General features: G+C 54.9%; 1 protein-coding gene across 1 annotated transcript in view; it reads left to right on the top strand.

Annotated features, from left to right (window-relative positions):
• The window catches only part of ARHGAP26 (Rho GTPase activating protein 26), a 153227-nt gene extending 134672 nt beyond the window's left edge, over window positions 1-18555 (top strand). Inside the window, exons 21-23 of the mRNA XM_082489744.1 lie at window positions 8910-9020; window positions 11857-11948; window positions 16656-18555. Of these exons, the coding sequence (XP_082345870.1) occupies window positions 8910-9020; window positions 11857-11948; window positions 16656-16744 (292 nt within the window). The 3' untranslated portion in view covers window positions 16745-18555. The remainder of the gene's footprint in view (window positions 1-8909; window positions 9021-11856; window positions 11949-16655) is intronic.
• The last annotated feature ends 226 nt before the right edge of the window (window positions 18556-18781 follow it).

Genomic DNA, 18781 nt, shown 5'->3' with positions numbered 1-18781 from the left:
AGCGTACTTGCAAAAACAAAAGCCATACGAGAAACAAAATATACAAAAGGAAGTCAGGCAAAATCAAGTAAATGCATAAAATTATTATGCAGTGACTTTACTCACCCATTATTCTCAAATCACTTTTACGGGCCAAAATAATCCTCATTGTTTTTCCCAATGTGTATAACTTATGTGGGCAGGTGTTAGTTCTTTACACTGTGGGAAGAATATTTGTACAATAGAAAAATGAGAGTTTTAGCTTGTGGTGCTGATGAAGGCTTAAATAAACGCTCTTTGTTTTTTGTTAGGATTTGCGTCTGGAAACGGCCCTCTGTCAAATTACGCGAGGAAGATTTCTTAGCCAGGAATGAATTTTTGATGCCGTGGAGTAGCTTTTCTGACCATTTCCAGAAATTACTTAAAAAAGTAAAACAAACTTCTCGTCCTTCTGCCAGTACCGGCTCGCGGGGTGGGTTGCTGCCGCCCGTCCCGCAATGCCTGACCTCCTCGGCTCTTCGCAGAACACGACTTCTGGGGGGGGCTCACGTTAGAGCCTGAGAGTGTCGGGGACAAAACGGTCAGCCCAGGCATCTCCCTCTGCCGCTGCGGGCAAGCCGGTCGTCCCCTTGTTGGCTCCCTGCAGCAGATTGTCTCTGCCAGCAGAAGGGAGTTTTGTTTTGGGGAAATAAAGACCGATTCCCCTCGCCCAAAGCCGGGCTGCTGCGGCTCCTCGGGGCCGGGGCGATGGGGTGATGCGGGGCTGGTGCTGCGGTGCGGGTCCTCCAGGCGCCTCGGCAGCCCCTCCGCGGGTGACGGTGGCTGGTGGCAGGGACAGCCCCGTGAGGTGTTGGTCCGCGCTCCTGCAGCTCCCGCTGCCCATAAGGCAGATTTGGGCTGCTCGTGGTTGGCAGACCCTGCTGGGCAGCGAGGCAGGCCCCCCCCTCCACGCAGGCTGTGTTTACCTCAAATATTTGATCCTACCAAACACCCCCCAGCTGATCTGGGGGCTGTGATCCCACGGGGACCTTAATTGCCTTCATTTTCCAAGAATCCCATACGGTTGCTGGGGCGGCAGATGGGAGAGTTGTCTTTGCTGGGGGACGTAAGATGGCAGCGGATTGAATGCCGGAGAAAAACGAGAGGTTTCTGGAGGACTGTTGAGTTCTCCTTAATTGTGAATACAATTTGTTGGTGACTAACGCATCCAGACTTGCAGAATTACCTCATGTATCAGAAGCAGTGGCGCGGTGGAAAAGATGTGACTAAGATGCTGGCTCCTGGCTTACCAACACTTCCCTCCTAAACTGTTGTTTGGCTTCCTGCTGGCACATTACAACTTTTCTATTAATAATTAAGAGATTTAATACGGCTTGAAAGCACTTGCTTCAACATAAGGTCTGCCAGCTTGATTTTTAGTCTGCGGAGAGCCTTTTGAGCAGCGAGGAAGCGGGGAGGGGGTTATTGATGGAGCAGAAAATCCATCTGCTGAGCAAAGGGTGGAGTGAGGCGGAACGCGGCGCGGCCCGGCTGGGTGCCTGAGGGGCCCGGAGGCGTGTGGGCCCGTGGTTGCCTCGGCTCCGCTGACCTGCCCCGATTTTCCTGCCTGTCCCATGTGCGGTGCTGGTACGACGTCGCTGTAGGAGGGGGGCCCGGTGGGTTGGTGGCTCGCTAGCGATGCTGCAGAGTGGCCGTTATAAACGAGTTGTGCAACTGCTGATGGAATGCTGTTCCGTATTAAGACGGCACGGTGCTCCCGCCGCCTGGATCCCACCCCGCGGGGAAGACACCTGCACGCCAGTCCAGCCGTCTGCCTTTCCGCAGTGCCTCCAATGCTTACTCATGCTGAAAATCCATCCGTTTCTGATTCTGTGCTTATTCCCTCAGCCTTTCTCCAGCATTAACATCAGTCTCTAAGCTTCATGCCAGAAGGCTACACCACAGCAGCAGCGTCATTGCGTCCCTTTGAAACATCAAGCATCATCTGGCTGTGTTTGGGAGTGGAAATGTCTGTTAAGTGGGACACCAGAAGCTCCAGCTCTCCTTCCCAAAGTCAGAACTTTTCCCGTTCTCTCTTTTATTCAAGTGGAAAAGCTTTTAGGTGGTTTTATGAAATTACTAAAGCAGGGAAAAACTTCTACGTATGGGAAATAAGCCAAGCAGCAAAGTGACAGGACAACCCAGTGTGCTGGGTATCTTCAGGATTACAAAGAGGCACGGGTCCGTATTATCCAAAAGAAGATCCTGTAGTCTGTGCTCAAGGAGAGAGAGGAAATGGAGATGTGGGGAAGTCTGTGCTGAGGAAGTTGAACTTTTTTGGACCTGTTTGGTCAAGGGATGTTGCCCACAGTGCATATTGGCTGCTTATTTTCCCAAGATCATTACTTTCCACCTGAATGATCATACAGCAAGATAACTCCCGAGAGAATAACACTGGAGAGAGTTCTAGCATCATTTGTCTTGCATTTAAAGTACCAAACAGAGGAAGAATCCTGCCAGTCTGGAGCCCTGTGAGCTAATGGTCACGTATGGGGTCGTGTGTGGTGCCATCACTAACCCGCAGTGCAGCCGGAGCCGGGGGACTTGCTTGCTAGAGCCCATCCGTCTGCGCTCTGAGCTTTGCTAGGCATGAACTTCATGAGCTTCTCAACCCAAGGCTGCCTCCCGTTTCGTTGAGCCAACAGAGCCCTGTCCGCTGGTGAGCTGCAATCGTGGCCTTGTCTTGGCAGAGTTTAGGTGCCCTGGCATGAAATGGTGCTATAATACTTTTTTTCTGGTTAGCTTTGAGAAGAGCCTTATGTTCTGTAGCTTCGTTTTACAGGAACGGACCAGGAGATAAAGGGTTGGGTGGCTTTTGATGTATTTCAATGCAGTCAGGTATCGATAATGTCAGGATGGGAATATTGTTATTTATTCTTGAGGTGATTTCATGAAAGGGCTTTAACTCATCGGTAGGCTATGCCCATTCATGGCTCTTAGATGTTGAAATAGCCCCGAGTTCCACAAAAACAAACAAGTTGTAAACATTTTTGAAGTGGAACTGGTGTCCTCTCAGCCAGAAGAACAAAGCGGCAGAAGTTGTCTGGAAACCCTGCTGAGAATAGCTCTCCAGACCTGCAAACGCCTTCAGGGCTTGAGTAAAGAAAGTGCCAGAGGCAGTCTGGGAAGGCAGATTGCAGAGGAAGAGGAGTTGAAAAGAGACAGGAGTTATGGGAAGGGACTAGAAAAGAGATGTTTTAGCTGCAGCAACTGGAAAGGGATCTCGAAACGAGAATCGCTGCTTTTTCACACGTTCAGGCAGCAAACTCAGCATCAGACTGGGAAAGGCAGGGCGTGCAGCAGGCACGGGAGGCAGGGGGGAGGATTTAGCTTCTAAATACGTTTCCAAGTCCGTGTGTTTGCTGGAAGAGTGGGATTGCCAAAGGGGCGGACGGGAGCTGAAGGCGCAGGTGCCCCCGCAGCCGGCGGGCCGGTGGCTGCGACACGACGTCCTCCCGCAGCCTGCCCGTTCAGGGCAGCGGAACCTCCTCGCGGGGCTGCGGGTCACCGCCGCTGCTTCCCAGGGGCACAGACCGGCAGGAAAGGCAAAAGCCTCGGGACGTGTGGGGCTACAGACTCATGGAGTTCCCTCTGCTGCTTCTCTTGGGGAAAAGTCCATACCTGCCCCTGAAGACTCTAATTTTAGCCACTTTGTTTCCTGCTTCTGGTATTTTTGGTTCTCAGCAATTTTTTTCTCTGTTTTGTTTCCCACTGTGCACCCAACAGGAAGAGCCCCTCGCAAAGTCCTCCAGAGTAAGAAGAAAGAAAAAAAAAGGTCCAGCTGACATTTGCTTCCTGCAGCAGAACTGAAAGCAGGCAGCAGCCAGCATCTCCCCACAGCCTCTCACCACCTCTGCTCTTTCCCTGAGAAACAGAAAGGAAATTGGATCCTACAAGAAAACCGTTTTCCAAAGTGCAGAGCCCTCAGGATAGCCTGTTCGCTCGCGTGCACTGGCTTCTCCAGCGAGATGGGACTCGCGTCTTGCAGTCACATAAGCTCAGAAAGGTGATACTCAAGCAGTCTCTTTGAAAAGAAATACCTGTATTTCATGGAAGGGAGGTGAACCCTTCGTGCGCGTCGTGGCCCCGCAGTCTGTGGGTGCTGAGGGCCAGCTCAGGCCGGGTCCTGCAACGGCCATTTGCTCTTCTTGAGGAAACGAGATGGAAAGACGCTCGGAGCAGGACCGCGAGGCTGCGCGGGGGTAGTTCGGTCATCCTAGGTCCACGTTCATCTCTTCCGTGAGCACCTTGATTGAAACAGGATGGTCCTCATGCTTCCCAATCCACATGCTTGCATTAGTTAATCGTTCTCTCAGTTGTTTTGGTGGGCACGAAGAGTGTTTTCTTTGCCACCCAGGATCCAAAGACACCAAAGTCCTGCTCCAAATTATTGGTAGCTTCTTAGATAGAGGCCGGCCCGAGTGCCGGTTCTTGCTGTAAGGCATTTTTACTGCAAGATCGCAGAAATAACTCTCTTCTCCAAGAATCGCATTGATTGCATTACGCGCTGTAATTAGTGTAGCAGACCGTGCAGTTGGTGGAGCGATGACAGAGCCGACCTTACGAGTAGCGAGAGCTTCATTCATTTAAAATGATTTCATCTCAAAAAGTGGGTTGGGAATTTCTAGTCCCAGAGCCCCGTGCGGTCGGATATTCCTTCCGTCGCGCCGTGAGGAGGAGCGGGGTTGGTGGCGGAGGTGGTGGCCGCCCTGTGGTGCAGGCGCACCATCGCTGGCCCACCCGGCGAGATGTCCTCTCGCAGCCAGAGCCCGCTGCCCGCACAGGCGGTGGGAGCTGTGGTGGGAGGGCTGGTGGGCATCAGTGGCCACTCTTGGGCAAACAAGCCCAGCCACATGTCGGTCACCAGCTCATCACCCCCTCCAAGGCCCACCTTGACCGTGGGCCAAGCTTCCCTTTGAGAAGGGCATTGCTGTGCCATTCCTTTGCTCTCTGCTACCCCACTGTGGGGCCTCTGGGGTCCATGAGATAGTGCTGCCTGCTGGATTTCTAACCAGTGAGAAGATGGGCTGATGGCTCAGAAGTGTCTAAGCTGTCTTAGGACTCGTCCCACCCTACAGACGGTTCAGTGGAAAGGAACCTCGCTGGAGCCGGGGGCTGGAGGCCGGGAGGTCTGCTCCCCAAGGTGACGCTCCTTGCCTGCAGAAAATCCATGCACGGAGCAGGTAATTTGCATCTGGTGCTTTTTGAGGTCACCAGGATGGAGGAGCCTACTCGAATGGTGAGAGGCCGTGGTAAGATGAAAGGCACACCGAGCAGGTCCTCTGCCTTCCAGGGGATAAACCCGTGTGTTCACGTTCCATTTGCCGTGCAGACATCTACCGTCTTGGAGACTCGTTATAGTAGCTTGGCTGTACAGAGCCAGAGAATGTTGCATCCAGGTATTATAACTGACGGGCTCTGGCTTCCAAAATAGAATCATAGAATCATAGAATCATAGAATCAGTGAGGTTGGAAGGGACCTTTAAGATCATCAAGTCCAACCATTAACCTACCCTGATAAAACCACCACCACTCCTAAACCATGTCCCTAAGCACCTTATCTACCCTTTTCTTAAACACCTCCAGGGATGGTGAATCCACCACCTCTCTGGGCAGCCTATTCCAATGTTTAATAACCCTTGATGGTGGTTCCTCTTGCAGTACTAACAGTGAAGGAAACGTTCTGGTTCCTGCTGCCCAGAGGAGAGCACTCTCCGTGTCTTCAAATGCATCTAACGTGCTCTCTCCATTAGAGGGCAGAAGCATGCTTGTGCACCGATAAAATAAAACAAAATTACCTGCCTTACGTGCTATATAGCTTGTTTAATTAAGGGAAGGTAGGACATCGTCACGAACGGCCAGACAACTACACCTGCTAGAAGGAAAAAGAAGCAGCAAGAACTGGTGCTTCAAGGGTTAATTTCTGCGATTTGGGCTAATTTGGTGGTCTTTGTAGCACCTCCTTCTGTTTAAAATTGGAAATAGATTTAATATATGGTAAGTACCAATGTCTAACAGACTAAGTAATACGGGTAATTGCTCATTTTTCAAAAGACTGACAATTTGGAGGATAGAAAAATGCAAAAGAGATTGTTTTTAAATAGTGACAATTATTAGGAGACCGTTTTTAGGATTTCTGTTAATAGTCTGCCTGTGAACGTTCCCTGTTTTACAGCCCTCCTGTGAAAGTTGCGATGCGCTGCTGTATCTCATTTCTGTGTGCATGTAATCCTCTGACGTAATAAAGGTATTGCCCGGAATTGCAAAGGGAAATCATTAGTTTCTGTTGAATCCAGCAACGCGGCTTCTGCGAGGAGTCAGGAAGCCAAGAGTTTGGCCTTAAGCAGGTCTGGACCTCAGTTGAGTTCAAGCCAACAATTTAACCTTCTTCGGTGCCCTCTAGGTGCCATTGCGGTGGTGATATTTATGACATGGACACTTTCCCCCTCGAAATTGGACCAAATCCACAGATCTATCCTTTCAATTTTGAGTTGTGACCATCAGAGAATGCCAGAGAGCGCCGGCTGCCAGCTTCACTCGTGGGCGCAGGGAAGGGCACGCAGGAGCCACCGGTGAGAGCCACCGGCCTCTTGGCCAGTGCTGGCGCTGGTGGAAGACCATCGCACCCAGCGATGTGCCCGGTGTAGGCTGGTGGCACAGGTGCAGGAACTGCAGGGAAGCCGGTGTGCCAAGAGCGGCATTTTAATTTAAAGCTGCTAAATTCTAACTCAAACTGAAGAGAAGAAAATTACAAGAAAACACAAAATTCAAGATTAATCATAAATATTTCCTGGAAACCCTCTTGGATGTTGCGGGAGGTCGGTTCTTTTTCTTTTAAATGGTAGAGGGTGAGGTTTTACATTCAGCTTGAAATGGAAGAAAAATGTTTGTGATATTCTCTTCTCTGTTAATATATGAAACATTCCATTCTGGGCTTAAGGAGCAGAAACTGGGGGCTGAAACAACTGTCTTCTGCTGTTCTGATCTAACAGGTATCAGATGGCATTACCCTTTTTACAGAGACTTCATCTTTTATCAGGGGCTTAAGGGGCAGCACAGGCTCCCCTGGCCGCCGCCCACGCTTTGTCCTACTGTGTGTGCGCTGGTGCTGCCCATTTTGTGGGTTTGGGAGGGGAGGGCGTTGCTTTCATCCTTTTTGGAGGTTGGGGTTTTTTGCCAAGTTGGCTACTGGTCCAAGCCATGCTCCTCAGGAGGCTTCTTCTCGAGCGCGAAGGAGGCACGTCACTGCACAGTGACAAGAGGAAATCTGAGTTAAACATATCTAGAAAAGATATGTTATAATCCCAGACAGGTCTTTGGAAGACATCATATTTACAGCCTGGAGCTGAGGGAGGGCTGTGCCCCTCTCCGCATGTTCACCACCCTTCCCTCCACCTCGTGGTTACCCTGGTGCTGTCAGAAAGCATCTCAGCAACTTCATCCCCTTCTCCTCGGAGAAGTGCCAGTTCCCTGAGACATGGGAGAAGAGATGAAGAGATGGCCTTGGGCATGCTGTTAGTCCTGGTGCAGCCCTTTCCCTCCCTCCAACGCCCATTTGCTCTGGTGGGACCCGTAAACTGCTGCTACTGCAGGGCTGAGGTTTTCCCGCATGCTCTGGAGCACACTCCCCCTCTATCCCTTCCCCTCCTGCTGCCTCGGGAGCCTCCAGCTCAGGGATGGGGATGGGGATAGGGATTGGGGATGGGGACGGGGATGGGAATGCCCCAGGGGTTGCCTGTGGGGTCGCACCCTATCCCCACCTCATCACAGACCCGTGTGATCAGAGGTACCATCCCTCTCTCAGGAAAAAAAAACATAAATCATGTTGCTTTTACAAAACTTCTTGGGTTTAGAGAGGCATTTTTAGAGTGGAGAGGTTTTTCTGGTGTTTTATCAGGGATGGAGTTTACAATGTGAATTAGATAGAGCATACAGATGAGTTGATAAGTATAGGAACAATAGAAGGTGAATCAGACTCAAACTGGTATTTTAGTACAATAATTGCTTTTTGATGAACCTGAGAATGACCTATATTGAACAGTTATGAAGGAACCAAACACTTCTCGCTTGACTTTTGCATGCATTTACTAGTTCAGTAGTTTGATTCAACTTCAGTTGACAGCTGTAGCTTAGAAGTGAGGAATCAGGAGCAGTTTGCATGAGGGGAAAAAGAGTTCTTCAATGTAAAACGGGGAAAACAGATCAATGAGATGTTTGTGCTGCTGAATGGACAAGCACGGCGGGAGCCCTGGGTACCTCGGTGCGAGGTGTGCGCCCGAGAGGCGGCCGGCGGGCGCCGCGGTGCCAGCACAGCCCTCTGGCGCTGCTGACCCTTGCGGCTGGGGTGGGCTTCAGGCGGATGATCGCATGGAGGCACCAGCCCTGGCCGGCTCCGTCCTGGAGATCGGGAACCCCCCGGGGCTGCAGCCTCCGGCCCCATTTGGGCAGAGATGTAAACGGGCAGAGGTGGCCGGGCACCGCGGATCGGGGCCCAGACTCGGGCGCCGCGACAACTGACATACAAAAGGGGGATGGAGTTGGCTCGCGGGCACCATTAACCTCCAGAAATACCATCAACTATTGCTGGCAGCGGTGGGGGAAATAAAACAAGGCAGGTAAGTGGCTGGGCTGCCAGCGGCCAGCAGCGAGACAGCCCTCCTCCGCACACGGGGCGTTGAGCTCAATTGGAAGATCCAGCTCTTGCTGTCCAGAGAAATGCAGGTCTGGCCTTGAAACGTTTCCCAAGGTCTTGGCACTTCATTTCGTAGCTGTGTCTCATGCTCTGAATATTCCCAAGGCACTCGCTATCGTCGGATGTCGTCTGACTGTCTCTTGGTTACTGTTTGTTTCTGTGGTTGCACGTTGATAAGGTATCTGGTTATGTCTTGCAGCCCTCAGAATCCAAGCCCAACGTCACCCCTCTCACCGTCCTGGCCCATGTTCTCCGCGCCATCAAGTCCTATGCCCACCTCCTCTACGTCCAGCGACTCATCCCCCATCAGGTCTGTTGCAGAATTCGCTTTGCTTTTTGTCGCTTTTGCTATTTTCTGTTTGATTTACTCGGTTTCCCCCACTTCACTTTCCTTCTCCCTCTGCATCCCGCTCAAGCTCCCCCGACGCAGCTGTGTGCGCTCAGCAAGAGAGGAGCTTTCAAAGGTCTCCTGCCCCCGGGGAGACCCGCTGTGTCCCCGCTTCGAGCCCCCCGGCAGGCGCCCGCCGGCCCTGGTGGCCAGGCGAGCGGGAGCGGGCGCTCGCAGGTCGCGCTCGCAGCGCTCGGTGTCGCTGGTGGGTTCTGTGGGTTTCCCGGGCAGTTCAGCTCCCGCGGTTCGCTTTGCTCCTCTCTGCGACAGGTCAGACGGGCGCTGCCTTCCCGGGTGCCGCGAGGAATAACAGGCCTTCGTAAAAGGCCGCGATGCCTCATTTTCTGACCACTTCCTTTTCTTATCTGGAATCTAAGGAGGGTAAAGAACATGGGGCAGCACAGACGTTTGCCTGCTGGGTGCCCCTGTCTCGGGCGCTTGGGAATGGCTGGAGTAAATGGGTCCTGAGCGATCCAGACAGGCTGACGGAAGGTATCCAGTGGGACGCTGGAGCAGCGGGTCAGGCTGTGCTGCACGCCAGCCTGGCAGGCAGGAGGGTGCACGTCCCCCTGCACCCGGGGCTGCGAGACGCCGCTGGCTGTGGTGCAGCGGGAGTGGGCGCTGCCGGGGGGCCGGTGGCTTTTGGCACCAGAGATGCTGTCGTGCCGTAAGCGCACCATGGGCAGTGATGGGGCCCTGCGCTGCAGGTCCCGGGGGGTGCTCACGCCAGGGCAGCATCGCCTCTGGTCTGTGGGATGATCCACCTCTGGTCAGTGGAGAAATCCTCGGATGGGACATCTCTCCTCGGAGCCCACCCCTGGCGCTGCCGAGCAGGATGCTGGTGCGGTCCCCGGCAGAGCGCGGCTCCCAGCCCGCGGCACCCATCCCTCCTCCGAGGGAGACGTGTCAAACCTGTTTGTTCGTTACAGGCACAGACCGAGCTCTTCCCCCACACCTACAGCCACACGAGTGCCGCCTGTCCGACGGCCGCCTGCTCGGTGGGGTCGTTCATTTGTTTTGCTGCGCGTCTGCGAAGGATGGCAACGGTGTGATACCATCCGAGCAGCCCTCCTCCTCTGGGGGGGAGAGGCTCATCGTCCCTGAAATGGCACAAGGGCAGACGGGTGAAGCTCCTGAGTGCTTTGCTGGCCTTGTGCCACGCTCGGAGGCAGAAACCTAACGTGAGCGATGGCGGGGCCCCGGCGGTTCCCTCCCGGAAAGCCCCTGCGGGGCTGTGGCGGGCGCAGTCGCAGCCCAGAGAGCAGCAAGGGGCAGGCTGGGGATGCGGGGACGCTGGGCTGCGGAGGTCATTTTTGGGGGGAGAAAAACAACAACTTGAGTAATTCAAGGTAGTAAGCCCAAAAATACCTTCTGTTTTTCATCTGACAGTCTCCCCATGCACTGTGCGTAAGTGGTGCCTCCCCGGCAGCGAAGGACCCTCTCCGGAGCAGGAGGAGTGTTTGCCCATCCTGGTTTTTAAGTGTTTGGTGGCTGCTCGTGTCGGGCAGCTGGAATTTGGAGAGGAGAGACCTCCACTTTGGGGCTGTCGACACAGCAAAACCAAAACCTTTCACAGCTTCCCCGGTTTGTGGTTTCGGTGTGAAGGTGAACGGCTTGTGCTGTGAGGTGGAAGCGTGCCGCTTCCCTGGGCTCGCTCGGAGAGAATTCAGAATAAGTTCAAGTCCTCAGAAAGATAAAAGTTGGTGAAACTGCCGAACTGAGAGATGGTGTCACCTTATTCCTTAGCCCAGAGGCTCTTGGTGGCCCTTCCATCGCTTTGCTTGGCTGTACCGTAGCCGAACAGCCTTCCGCCGCGCTGGATGCGGCCGGCTGCTCCGATGGCTCAGTGCCTGGGCAGGTTCGCACTGTCACTGTCACCGTGGCTCAGCGGTGTCCCAGCTTTCCCCCAGCTTTGCTCGAGCCCAAAGCCGGAGAGGTGGGGAGGGTGGCTCCGGCTGCAGGGGACAGCTCTGCGTGCCTGCGCTTTGCTGGTGTGGTCCAGAGCTCCTTCATTTTTCTCCCCGTGTCTGCTGGCGATCCGCTCCATTTCTGGCTCTCTCTGCTCTAATTCACTCCCCCGCAGCGTGGGCACACTGACACTTCCCCGGTAAAATCTAATGGTTCTTAAATCTTTTTTATCTTCAGGTACAGTCTCTAAAGAAGCGCAGCAAATTCTTCACGGACCTACTTGTTTTTCTGTGTTGAAATACCTTTCCCTAAGTGCTAATTCTTCCTTGCAAAACTCTCCTGGCGGTTGCAGCTGCGCTCGGAGAGCGATGGGCTCGGCAGCGAGTGGGGCCGGTGGGCAGCGCAATGGTGCCGGCTCCTGCTGCCTTCCCACCGCGCCGGCCCTCCAGTGGGTTATGGCCCCTCGGAGACTCACAAACCAGTTCCAGCTCCCTGATGCCCTTCTCCCGTCTAGCGCCTGGAGCTCTGCCGGGGACCCCTGGCGTGGGGCTGCCCCTGCCTGGCACCGGGCACGGGCTCTGGTGCTGGGGGTGCCAGCTGGGCTCGGACTGGGATTTGCAGTGCGGTGAAAATTGGGGGCTCATCCCCGAGAGCCTTCAGCCTCCTCTGACGTCTTCCTCGCTCTTCCCCCGAGCAGCATAACCTCGGACCCTTGCAGAGCAGTGGAGGTCCTTGGACCCCTCTTCAACATGCACCACTTACACGGACCCTCTTCGACACAGTGGGGAGGGCAGTGCTGTTGTGTATGAGTAGAGTCTTTTTTATACCAATAAGTGCTTTTTTTTTGCAGCTCGCCGCTGCGGAAAGCCCGAGCTTTGTACGCCTGTAAAGCAGAACACGACTCGGAGCTCTCCTTCACGGCAGGCACCGTGTTTGATAACGGTGAGTCCTCGACACGGGGCGGCGCTGGGAGCGGATCGGGAGGAGGTGGGCTCATTTTCAGCGTGATGTTCAGGCGGCGGTCCCCGGCGCACCAGCAAAGCGGGATGGGCAGAGCTGTGCCCACTGCCGTAGGAGCGCGGCGCTGGGCTTCCCGGAGCTGAGCCCGGAGTGGGGTTCGCTGCGGAGCAAGGCCAGAGCGACGCGGGAGGGCGGGAGACGTACCGGGGGGGAGGTTGTAACCCACCATCAAATTAGCTCCCTTCAAGCAGCTGCGGCATTGCCTGTCGCTCGCCTGCCGGGGAGGCGCTGCGGGCAGCGGTGCTGAGAGGGCTGCTGTTAGCTGGGCGGCAGAGAGGCGGGAGACTTCCCTGTCACCTCCAAATGGACATCATTCTTCTGTCACAGCGTCTCTCATTTCACGTAACGTACATGTGAGATGCTCCAGAGCCAGCGTTAACAGCCGCACGAATGAAGCTGCAGAGAAGGACACTTGGCCATTTATTTTAGCGCTGAATTTTGCAAATTACTGGTCTTCCCGTGACCCAGGGAACGGTTTAGAGACTCAGTTCATGGGTTCCCTTTCAGCGCTCTGTTTAAGTACTATCCCATTTCCACCACTAGAAATCCCATGAAAGAAGAAAGCAGAAACACTTGAAACACAGGCGGTAAATCCGAGGTATATCTTGCCTTGCTTTTCGTACCCGTGCTGAAAACTGCTGATCATCCAGCTGTCTTTAGGATCGGTGTGAAAACTGCCTTTTCAAGATCCTGATTTATTTCCTAAGGGAAACAAATCCTAAGGGAGACGTGTAAAATAGGAAGGATGAATAGGTGGGACCCCCCTCCTCTCCCCTGGAGTAGAGCGGAGATGTCATCTTTGCCGTCTCCATCCTGGGTCGGGGGTGCTGCTCCACGTCCCCCTCGTGGCCCTGTCCGTCCCTGCCGTGTCCGAGCCGCCAGCCCGGGGTGACGGGTGCCTTGGCCCTGGCAGTGGAAGTGGCCGCGCATCCGCAGGGCACGAGGTGAGGGCACACATGGGTGACCACCTCTTTGTGGCCGCGTCCGTCGAGATCAGCGCTGTGTTTCGGCGGGTTCTAGGGGAAGGTGCAGCCTCGCACGGGGGGCGTGCAGAGGTTCTCCAGGCTACGCTTGGGAGTGCAAAGCGCAGGCTCTGACACACAGTAGGAAATAAAAGGAAGAAGTTTGGCGAGACACGGTGTCACCTGGGGGCCGTGCTGCGCCGACGGCCGGCACTGGAGCACGGCGGGTGCACGGTGCTGACCCGGCTGCCCGCACCATTTGCCCTCCTGGCAGCTGCCCGACGCTCCAGCTGGTCACTGGAGTTATTCGAGACGTTGCAGTACACACGTCCCGGCTCTTCACCGCGGCGGTACGCGGCACACCGCCCGTGGCAGCGCTGCCGGCAGAGCCAGGTGCTGGCGCTGCGCTGGCAGGACCGCGCAGCCCCCGGTGTGCTGTGCTGTGCGGGGCTGCCCGACTGCACCATCTCCCTCCTCGGGACACAGACCCTTCTCTAAACGTGAGAGAGAAACTGGTGAGCGGCTGACCGGCACCAGCGTTTACCATATACAGAGCCATTCTGCACTGGTCTTCCGGGTAGGAGAGATTAGTTTCCAAGTATCAGCACCAGAAATATTCTATGCAGTTGCCGTAATGTTTCATGCAGGAGATGATGGAAAAGTAGCGTGTGCTCTTTTTCTCTGGATACTGAGAGCTGGAATAGGTGGGCACTGGTTAGTCAGATTTTTGGAGATGATGTTGATGAACATAGATTTTCTGTTTCCTGCATCAGGGGAAAGAGACTGTGCCCCGTGGAATTAAGCAGTTCTGGTCTAGATATAATCCCAATGTAAAGAGAAGACTTTTTACTACTTTCCAAGTAGTTCTTGGCTTTTATATGTTAAGCGTTGTCATTTGGGAAACTGCTACCACATGCACTGGTTTCGCCCTGGGGTATATGTGAGAATATAGCAGAAAGGGGAAGAGAATGAATCCATGTGAATTAAAGAAAATACTTTTCCTAAGCAGCTCCATAGATATCTTATAAATAAACATGGTCTCCCCTTTGAGAGCCCGTGGGAATTAGAGCAGGTAGGAGGGGAACAAGCTTGAATTAAATACATTGTGTTTGCTAGATAAAAATCAATGGATTATTCAAGGGAAAAAATATACAGCATGTTCTAATCACTTAGCAGCGTAGCCGAGGCTCACGTTAGCCGGGGGAAGCGACTTAGAAACAGCACCGCATGGTAGAAATATGATTATGATGAAGGGGTTTTATAAACCCCAGTGAAAGCAAACGGATCTTGGAAATAGTTAGAGACGGGTTCTCTTTTGCCTTTAAGGTTCTCTGAGGTTGCAGATGGCAGAACAGCATCTCGGTCCGACTGGGAAATTGGGGTGCTGTTACCCACGCCGGGTGGCATCCAGAGGGTAGATAACACCATGATTTGGGACATCCTCGTAAACTCCAGAGCGTTCTTCCTTTTAGTTAGGCGAAACCTGCGTTTTCCGGCGGAGCTTGTGCGCTCGATAGTTGCGCGCCCTTGTTGTGGCGCCAGGTGGGAGGGATGTCCTGGCTCCACGGAGGGCTGGAAGCGGGGAAGGCGGGAGTTGCGGGGCAGGAGAGGGATGCTCACCTGTGGTTTCAACTGGCAATTGCCCCTGAAATGGAAAACTCCGAATTCTGAAGCAAGGGAGCCCCTCCCGGGCTGCTGCTGCAGATACCGAGGTTTTACGCTCCGTTAGGGAAGTTGTGTTGCATTTCTGCTCTCGCTCTGTAACGGAGAATGAGATTCCCCTCCCTGTCTGCTCGTGTGCCCGCTCTGGCTGACAGTACCGACACAGAAATGAATGGCTCTCTTTGGGACATAAGTGATTTTTTTAAGGCAAAAGCAGTAGCTGGAACTCACGTGGCTTTCGGCTGAGGCACTTTCCCGACCTGTGTGCTGCGACCAGAGGCTGAGGGCTCTGAAGACACAGACACACACACACACACACCACTTTTACAATTTCTCTTCTCTTGGTGGCCACCGTCCGCCGGGGGGAGGTCCGCGAAGCCTTTCCTCCCACCCGAAGGCGGGTAACCCAATTGCTCGTGGCGCAGTTTTGCCCCGGGGGGCTTTCCTCGCGGGAGGGAGGTGGCACCTGTCCCCTGAGCCGACTGCCTCAGCCTTCGGTGCCAGAGAAGCCCCAAGACTTGGGCGTGAGGGGGTGTAGGCACGGAAGAAGCAGCTGGAACAAGCGAACCCCCAAAATGTGTAAACCTATGAGCTGCAACACTGTGGCTCTCAAAACTAGTTAGTTTTCTGTGGGTTTTATTTTTCGTTTATGGATTACTACGTACAATATTCCTCTGCAGGCGTACCCAGTAGTGATGGACTTTGCCACACTGGTGAGGACTGGTCTCTCCCAAAGCGTGGAGATATTTGCACTTAAAACACTTCTGTTTTTCTGAATCTTTCTCACCGGTCAATGCCAGTCGTAACTTTTGCAGAGCAAACGGCCATCCTGCAGTCGGTGGGGCTGGAGCAGGGGAGGAGGGGCGCAGAGGAACCTGAAGCTCTGCTCCTCCGCGCTGGTTTGATAAGCAGAACACCTATTTTTGCCCTCAAATGGGAAAGACTCGGGTTTTAAACGTTTGTTTTCGCCCTGCCTGTGCCGGCACCTCGGCTGGCTGCCTGCGCAGAGCCCGGCCCGCAGCGCGGCCCCGGGGGGACGCAGACCCCGCGCGGCGCTCAGCGCCGGCCCTGGGCTGTGACGCGCCCTCACATTTCGACTGAAATGGGAATTTTCAGCACATTTCACCCCCCCCACCCCCGCCCCGGCTGGGCAAGGGAGAGCTGGGGCAGGCGGGCGGCCGGAGGGGGACGCGGGCAGCCGTGGGGAGGGCAGGCACCGTGCCGGCGGGGCAGGGAGCGGGCAAAGCGGGGGGCGGCGGGGGCTCGCGGTCGATGCCAGACACCGCATAAGCGAACAGACACGCGGGGAGTCAGGGGAAACCCGGGGGGCTCTGAAATCCTGAGCTGCCGCTCGCTGTTCGTTGTGGGAGGTGCGGGGAATATTCCTCTGCCTGCATCGGCATCACCCCGCTTCCTGCAAAAATCAGCAAATTTTCGGTTGTTGATTGAATAAAGAAAGAGCGTAAGTCTTTTGAGGACTGATCGGATTTCTCGTTTCACAGAAATAAGGTTGCGGCGTTTGCTTTCCTGCCCGGGAGCGTTTGCTAATGCATTTTCTCCCTCAGCCTGGTGCGAGGCCAGGCCGGGACGTGCAGGGTTACGGGGCGATGGAGTTACCCACCTTCCCTCCAACTTCACAGAGATTTTAGCCCAAACCTGGGGGAAGTTTTGAGCCCTTGTTTTTATCCCAAATGCTTCCCTTCCATCGGCCCTGAGGCACCGGCTGCTCTGGGCAACCCGGCCCGTAGCTGAGCGTGCAGCTCGCTGGGCCCTTCTGCGGGTTTCACTGCGCCATCCTCCATAACGGGAGCGCAGAGGAGTCCCACGAGAGAGCACTTCGGCTTCCTCAGCTCCTTAGCATGTTCGTTTCCTTTAGAATAAAGACAGATTAAGGGCCTTGCTCTCTCCCGAGAGCAACTTTGACGTTGTCAGTATGCAAAAAGCAATGGCCTCTACACCCTCACCCCCCTCAGGCAGTAACCTCTCTTTTCCTTCTCTCCTCAAGTTCATCCATCGCAGGAGCCCGGCTGGCTGGAAGGGACCCTCAACGGGAAGACAGGATTAATCCCTGAGAACTACGTCGAGTTCCTATAACTTTGGGCGTGAGAAGCGCCACTGCTGAGCTTTACATGGTATCCATGGCAGCCGCTGGCAGGAGTCCTGCAGACCATTTTGCTCTTTGCCGCTGTGCGACGCAGGGTGAGGACTTCCCCGTACCCGCTCAGATGAATGTTTGTGTGGATAATACCGTACGTGTCTCCTCCCGCGGCGCGTGCCGGGGCTGCGGGGGCAGCGGTCCCGGGGAGATGGCTCCACTCCTCCAGCCCCTAGCAGAGGTGAGCGATGCCCGAAGCCCCTGTCCCCACGGGGAGCCCTCGCAGCCATCATAACCCCCCCAGCAACGCAGCAGCTCCGCGCCGCAGCCCAGTGCTCCGTAGGGGCCCAACCTGCAAACTGTGAACCAGAACTGTGAGCCACCGAGCCCGGCGCTCCCTGCAGCGAGACCGGCGTGAGGAGCACTGGTGGGCGCTGAGGAGACCCCGACCCACCAGCGGAGCAGCAGCGAGTCCCCAGCTCCCAGCCCCCTCCCGGCTTTGCCGCCAGCCCCAGCGGAGCTCTCCGGTGCAGCCGGGGAGGGACCCCGCTCCTTCTCGCGCCGCCACCACAGGGGATGGGGTGAGGTGCTTTGGGCTGACGTCAAACCACGGGCTGTGCCTGCAGCGGCAGGTCACAGGAGGCTGCGCGTCCCTCGGCAGGCTGGGGACGGCCCCGGCGAGGGCGGCCGTCCTGCCGCGCCGCGGCAGAGCTCTGCTCTTGCGGGCGAGAGCCGGGGGCTCCCAGGGCTCTGCGGGGTGGGCACGGTGCTGGCCGGGAGCTGTCGGGACTCGGCAGGCGTCGGCACGGCGGAGGGGAGAATATTTTGGACCAAACCTCTCAAACTACTTTTTTTTTTTTTTTTTTTTTAAGAAAAAAAAAATTCAGATTTTTGCGAGGTAAACATCTGTGATCTGTGCAGCCTGCGTTTCCTTCCTGGAGGGCAAGATGCAGCTCCAGATAAATACCGCTCCTTTCCTTTGACTGCTGGTTTGTATCTCCCCTTTCCAACGCGCATTGCACAGAGACATCCACGCTTTCCCCAGCGCCCGCGCCGCTGATGTGCCATTTTGGAGCTGCGTTTGCCGCTCTCCACCGTCGCTTTTTAGGTGGTCTCCTTGCTTGAAGCCTGGCGTGTAGTCTGTCCGTGCCAAGTCTGTGCAGTCCTGGTGGTGCAAGGTAAATTATTTCCATACTCACAGGACATTTATCGTTGGTGTGGCCAACCTACGGTCTACAGAAAACAAAGGATGAAAACAAAGGTGGGCTCCACCGCCCCTCTGCTCCTGCCCCGGAGAGGATGCTCGCGCCACCGGGGACATGCGGCGAGCGGTTGGCGCAGCGCGTGTGCAAATCCCTCACCATTTTGGGTCATTTTTAAGGGGGAGGGTGGGAGAAGGAGCCCGGCGGGACGGCAGAGCTGGGCTGGCCGGGCGGCGTGGCGAGGGCGGGAATGATTCTATTTTGTGATAGCAAATGGTGAAAGAACCCCCCTCCTGTCGGCGGGGAGACTCCGTGGCGCAGGAGTGACGCTGGGGGATGGGTGTCGTGGCTTTTTGTAATAATTTTAAAGACTCCGAGTGACTGAATTGCTGTATGTGTCACTTTTTATTTTTGAAAGAATTAATGTATAAATAGAGTATCTTAAAATATTATGAGGGAAAGATCTATATTTGATATTTTTAGAAGACCTGTAACGAGAGAAGCGAAGGACATCTGAAACCGGTTACAGAAAAGCGCTTACAGACACACTCGCGTCCACTGCCGCCCTCCGGGCCTCGCGCTGCCTCTTCGTTCGCTTCGTGGTGTCACTTAGAAATGAGGGAAACCGAAATTCCAGATCTCTTTATGTTTCTTCCACAGCAATTAAAGTTCCTGGACTTCTGTCTCGGGGGGGGGGGGGGGAAATGAGGAAGAAGTGGGTCTTTTTTTCCCCGATTTCTCAGGCGGGTGGGACACACCTCCTCTCCTCGGGGCGATGACCTCTGCAGAAGCGACACACTGACCCCGCTGGGGACGCGCAGGGCAGTTCACCTG

This window comes from Vanellus vanellus (genome assembly GCF_965231255.1).
Source record: "Vanellus vanellus genome assembly, chromosome: 13".
NCBI lineage: Eukaryota > Metazoa > Chordata > Aves > Charadriiformes > Charadriidae > Vanellus > Vanellus vanellus.
Note: the sequence above shows the minus strand (reverse complement) of the source record. Positions and strands in the feature narration are given on the sequence as shown.